This window comes from Cygnus olor, chromosome 3, assembly GCF_009769625.2.
Source record: "Cygnus olor isolate bCygOlo1 chromosome 3, bCygOlo1.pri.v2, whole genome shotgun sequence".
NCBI classification, from domain to species: Eukaryota; Metazoa; Chordata; class Aves; order Anseriformes; family Anatidae; genus Cygnus; species Cygnus olor.
Genome location: NC_049171.1, coordinates 119,783,013 through 119,789,071, shown reverse-complemented (window position 1 = coordinate 119,789,071; position 6,059 = coordinate 119,783,013). Strand labels below are relative to the sequence as shown.

At 48.7% G+C, this 6,059-nt stretch overlaps 1 protein-coding gene and 1 long non-coding RNA gene across 4 annotated transcripts in view; one reads left to right on the top strand and one right to left on the bottom strand.

Moving 5' to 3' along the window:
* Positions 1-2,496: 2,496 nt before the first annotated feature.
* LOC121068717 lies at positions 2,497-5,938 on the bottom strand. The gene is made up of 2 exons (XR_005819062.1): positions 5,832-5,938; positions 2,497-3,516 (listed from the first exon to the last, which is right to left on the bottom strand). It is a non-coding gene; the product is annotated as an uncharacterized LOC121068717 (long non-coding RNA).
* The window catches only part of ANAPC1 (anaphase promoting complex subunit 1), a 38,128-nt gene continuing 35,457 nt past the window's right edge, over positions 3,389-6,059 (top strand). The window contains exons 1-2 of one of the 3 annotated variants that reach the window (XM_040554114.1): positions 3,389-3,516; positions 5,832-5,937. In XM_040554114.1, the coding sequence (XP_040410048.1) occupies positions 3,509-3,516; positions 5,832-5,937 (114 nt within the window). In that variant the 5' untranslated portion in view covers positions 3,389-3,508. Of the gene's footprint in view, positions 3,517-5,526; positions 5,938-6,059 lie in introns of those variants that run through there. The other 2 variants (XM_040554112.1, XM_040554113.1) reach the window with 2 other exon arrangements.

The following is a 6,059-nucleotide window of genomic DNA, read 5'->3' as shown; positions in this document are numbered from 1 at the left end:
TCCTTTGGGGGATGTGATGGGTCAGGCGCAGAGGGTGACAAGAAGACACACAGCTAGTCTAACATGAAATTCATCTCTCATCTGGCCTGTGTAATTTCCTCATGTGGCCATCCTGACCTGCACACTGGCCATGCTTGAGGGGGTTGAGACCAAGCTACACTGCGGCCATCAGTATTTCATCCACCACAAACCCAAAGGGGCTAGGACCTGGGGAACGGGCAACCAGCCTGACTTCGATATATTTCACTGCTAAAACCCTTCTGCTCTCTGCCCATAAAATTTGTTGAAACTACAGCACAAGTATAACTTTTCTTTCTGGCAACCTACTGTAGTCTTCTCAAAGCCTTGCAGGAGAATAAAGTTGCAAAAAGAGAGGTGATTTTTTTTTCAGTTACCACTAGGTAAGCATCACTGCACCATGGAAACAGACGTGTGGCAAGAAGACAGCTCTGTGTTGAAGATGCTCGTTTCTCTTAGTGAGTAACTCATAATGAGAGTTGGGGAGGACAGTGCTTTTCTCAGGCTGTTAGAGAAAAAAAGAAACACATGAAATCCAGTCTGAAATCTTTTCCAATTGGGAAGAAAAAATGTCTCAAATTCAGTGAAAAAAAAAATTGCTTCCAGACTCCTTTGACTTGCAAAGCTACTTATTCACTGCACATTCCCAGGCCCTAGTGACAAAGACTGAGTTTCCCCCTCACTGCCTCTTTCACTCCAGACCAGCTTCTGACATCTTGAAGTGATCAGCAGCTACGGAAGGGCGCGTGTCGCTGGAAGCCCAGATTAAAGGGGAGAAGGAAAACATAGTAAAACTGCTGCAAGAAGGCTCAGCATCTTCAGTAGTGCCTTCTGTGCAGCTCCAGCAGTGCTGCTTTTCCCCAGATTTTGAGTGCATTTACCAGGTACCCAGCATTGCTCAAGGACTTAGAGGAGACGAGGGAACGTGGAGGCACAGTTTAAGCCTGTCATTTGGGGTCAGCCTTTGCCACACGTGTGCACTTTCCTCTGGCTCCGTTCCCCGTTGCTGCTGGCTCTGCAATTTTTGGAAACAAAGCACTGGAAGGGCCTCCGGCCTTTGTGGGCTGCAGAGTGAAAAGGACCCCTTGCACTGAGATGGCAGTATATAATACTAACCAGGGGGAGGAAGCAGGAACGATTTCTACAAAAGAGAAGGGAAAAAAATAAAAACACAGGCACATAAAGAGGATTTGATCAGCTCTTTAAAATCCCCTAATTTGGGTCATTTCATTACAGTAGCTTGGTTTCTGCTCAGTGCTGGTGTAAATTAGTCTCCAGCTCAATAGGGTTTGTTGCAGTTCATTTGGGCACAGCATGACATGAAGAAGAGGCTGGTGCGTGGAGAGGGAGGAAAAATCAGGGAGAAGAGAAGCCAGAGGAGGAACTTTCACACCCTGGTCATGATAGAAAAGATCTGGAAGCAGCTAGCATGAGCAGTGCTTCTCAGGAGAAGCACAGTCTGGCCTCTTTGGCTACTCTCAGGTCGGTGACACGAAGCTTCCACCTTGCCCAATGTATTGCCATGCTCAGTCTCTTCCACAGTACTAGTCTTCAGCCTCTGCCACAGCAAATGTGGCAAGAGAACTTCTGCCCAAGAGGAGCTTGGCTTTCAGGTCCTGATATCCCCATCTAGCTCTACATGCAAATAAATTTGTGCATTTACTCATCGAGTGCTCGGTGTCAGCAAGGTTTTCATTTCCTTGGCTGCAATTCAATGGCAAATTCATCTTTTTTCAGGGGTCTGCATGCAAACAGGCTGTGTTTTCAGTCCCAAAGAACACGTTTGGCCAGACTCACAAGCTCTCCCCAAACAGCATCTCCTGCTGCCTGGGCATCAACCAGGATTTGACCCTGAATACCTCCCAAAAAATCAACTGCAATCAAGAGGACTGAAATGATGGAAGAACCTTTAATTGATGGAAGACAGATCTTAGGAGAGGGAAACAAAGGCTGCCTGTCTTGTCTGCCTGAGTGCCAGGATCCTGAACCAGCCAAACCTGTTGTGCTTGCAGCTCTGTAGCTCAGCACAGGCCACGCTGGAGGGAGCACCCAGCTCTCCCCAGCCTGAAGGAGGAGGACAGAGTGAGTGCCTGGAGCACCACACAGGTATCAGCAGCTCCTGAGTCATGCTTTCAGCCATGGGCTTCCAACACAAAGGTAGTCCTACGTACCCATCATTCAGGCCCTGCCACTGAGCAGGGGCCAGGGCACTCTGAGCCCACATTTTCCTGTGTATGCACACACTTGCATGCAGAGTCCTGTTGGTGAGCACAGAGATACCTATCCTTATCGTCACAGGCTTCTCCCACCTTCACAAGAAGTTATAATCCCCTTCTGATAGCATCAGCAGCTCTGCAGGTATTCTCAGCTTTCTCTTTGCAGCATCTCAGAGTACTTTCGGTACCCTCAGAAAGTTGTGTTACCACACTAGAGCCTGAATTTGACCCTTCAGCTTTTTTTTTTCCCCTCCGGTTTTCCTTCAGAGCAGTGACATTGTTTCTTTGCAAGACTATTTGAAGACTAGGGAGTCAATGTAATATATAGGAAATTAGCTTGTTTAGCAGAAATGACACTCAGGAATTGGGCTACAGAATGTTATCTGCTGAGGTTTCTCCCCCCCCCCCCCCCCCCCATTGCTATTTCTGTACTTTCATTTTGTTAAATCTCGTTTCCTATATTTTTGCTTTCTCTTCATGCACATTTTTCTTCCTATTTGCAAGCTCTCCTGATTTTTTAAATATCAAACTCTGTTTTCAGATCAAGGCAGATGTCCTGTTTGAGTTAAATGTTACATCCCAGCCATCGGATACAGCCCTCAAACAATTTGCAGAGAAAAGTGAGCCTTTTGTGGTGCTACTAAAATACCTTTTTTCTTGTGAGTTTTTCTTTGGGCACACTGTACACTTTGTCTTTCACTTGGCACATTCTGTCCCTTGGTTCAGCTGTTTCTTCCTAGGGCAATTCTCATGGTCTGTAGATTATTTTGCAAAAGCAGAAAGCTGTCTCCCAAGGCTGGACAGTAGCTAGAACTTCCTTACTCTTGAGCCCTGGACACTTTTTCTTGCCCACAAAATTGTTGTTTGCATTTCACCATCTTATTTGTGTAAATACTTCCATTTGTCTTCATATGGAAATTTGGTCCCTGGCTCTGTAGATCCAGGCTACCATTTCTTTCAGTTGTCTTCCTGACAGAAACTGCAATAAGTACTCTACACCTCAGTGAGTTCTTACTTCTCCAAAGTCCAGCTTTCCCCAGCCATTTGCTTCCCATTTCTTAGAAAATGATAATGCTTATTGTCATGACTTGAACCAAGGATTCCCCCAAACCACATGTTGAACCATGATTTCAAACACGTTTTTGATGCTTCTATTGTTTCTCCCTCTTTCGATTTCCCATATGAAGCCGGTATCTTCAAAATAAATCATCCTTTTCAGAATGCACTAGCTTTCCAGTTCCCACCAGGATGCTTCATACATCTCTTGTTCTTTGATGATTGTCTGTCAAACAAATACAACACCTACGAGCACATCTACGAAAAAGTTACTGTACTCCCAATCTTCCTCCCACTTCCTTTTGTGTTTCCACAGGTTCTGAGAAAAAAAAAAATCTGGTATGCTACTTATATGTGAACAGAGAAAGTATGCCACTGCAGCAGCGGTGATATGCTGAAAGCTAGTAATTGACTGTGATCTGTAGCTAGCAACACCCTCTTGTTTAGGTGAGCAATTATAAAAGTGAGAGGTGAAGAAAGCTCACAGTACAGTGTACAAATGCTTGAAGATACCACAGGATAAGCTTGCTCACTGCAGACACATCCACATAGTACAGATGGCTGTGTGTGCCAGAGTGCCCACAAGGTGGGTGCTGCTGACTTCAGGAAGGCTTGTTTTTAAGGGAATAAAAAATAATCTGATTGTCCCTCCAGATTCTGGAAGTCGAGTACACCCCAGAGCAGTATTTCTGCATGTTTTGCTGTGACACCATAACCAAGGGAAAACAGCAGATGCTGGAAGCCAGGCAGCTAGTTACACATGGATGACATTTAATTATTCAGAAATGCACGTCAACTCATCATTCCTTTAGCAAAATCTGGCTGGTCTCATCAGAAAAAGTCTAATTGCCTGACACCTAGTGCTGGTAGTCAGAGATGCAGCTACAAGTGTTTTAGCCCTCTCAGCCTGTGAGAGTGTTGCAGGCTGTCTGCAGTGGACGATACAACCTTTCTGTACTCAGTACAAGAGAACAGCCACCTCAGGTGCCCACCACCAGTGTCAGTAGCTGAGGTAAGTTGGTGGAGTCCAGGCTTACAACAAGTTATGCTAATCCATATCACACAAGTATCTGAAGTGTAGTCAAGAGGAATTGTACAACACACCAATAAATGACTGCAGAGTAACAGAGCACTAGTAGGCCCTGCCAGTCCTGGTTAATAGTTTAAGGTATATTGTATTTTCTAAGTGCCCTGTTTGCCTTTGGAAAGTGGCTTCCCATAAAGCGTTGTAGAATCCACAGGGCAGGGCTGTCAAAATGAAACTGACATGAAATGCACACAGACTGAGCACTCTTCATTTCATCACATTTAGTAGGAAAAGGTCTGAAAGCACTGTTGAGGGGTGAGAAGAAAACAGAATACCCTAACTAGCATATGTTGGGCAGAATGAAAGCTATTTCAGGCATCTGTACCACCAGCATGTAGGGTGCAGGGGCATTTACCATGGAGCAGGCCCCTGGAGAGCCTGCAGAAGTGGAGAAGAAGCAAAGCAAGTGGGTTCTAAGGGGTGATCCAGCTCCAGCTTTGAGACAGGCGGCCTTGGAATATGGCAAAGACAGGCATGCAGGGGGCTGGGTTCTAAGGGGTGATCCAGCTCCAGCTTTGAGACAGGCGGCCTTGAAATATGGCAAAGACAGGCATGCAGGGGGCTGAGGTGGCAGTGGAAGGACCCAAATCCTTCAGCCCAGTTGTGAATGCTGAGTGCTCACAGACCATGACACCATCTTTCCTACCTGAATAATTTTGTGTAGGAACATAGAATATAAACATAGAATACCCTGAGTTGGAAGGGACTCACAAGGATCAAGTCCAACTCCACAAGACCAACCAAAACATCAAAAATAAAATAATAAAAAAGGCAAAAATCAGTATACATATTCCATCGTATGCTCGCATCCCTGAGTGCTACGAGTAGACCTGCTCACTTGCAAATTAAAGTGGTGATTTCTATAAAACAGCCAGCCTCGATGAGCTGGCGTGAGGAGATCCCACAAGAACGAGAATAAATGATGCAATAAACGATAGCAGAATCACACTTCTCCCTGAGGAACCCAGGCTTGAGATCGGCCTTGACTCAACCCACGCCCCAGAGGCTCTGTATCACGGATCGCGGTGCCTGTACCGCCCAAAGGGCGCTCTGAACAGGAGCCCCTCGGGCTCACCGCCAACCCCCAGCGGTCAGCATGCAATTCCCCTCCGCGCCCTTCCCGCCCGCCCGCCATTTTGCGTCCCGCCGGCCCCCGCGCGCGGCGCGGAGCAGGGCGGGAGCCGCAAGATGGCCGCGCCCCTGTGAGAGCCGCCACCGGCGCCTGCCCGCCCTGCCGCGCCGCCCGTGCCTGAGCGCGGCGCAGCTCCGCCGGCCGCGCGGGGCCCCGGGGCCTCGGCTGCGCGGCGGGCGTGCGCGCCCCGGAAATAATGAGGATATCGGGCCCCCATGTCGGACCACTGTGAAGAGAGGGCGACGATGATCGCGGCCGGCGACCTGCAGGAGTTCGCCCCCCGGGGCCGCGAGCACTGCCGGCGCCACCCCAGCGCCCTCACCCTCCAGCTGCGGCGGCTGCAGCCCGCCTCCGAGCTGTGCTCCTCCGACGGGGCGGCCGGCCTGGTGGGGTCCCTCCGCGAGGTCACCATCCACGAGCGGCAGCGGGTACGGCTCACATAAGCACCGCGCCCCCCGGTAACAGGCGTCGCTCATTAGTTAATTGCCCTTGATCACCTTCCGGGAGTACCCGCCGCACTGACGCTGTCCTTGTTGCTGTTAACAACAGG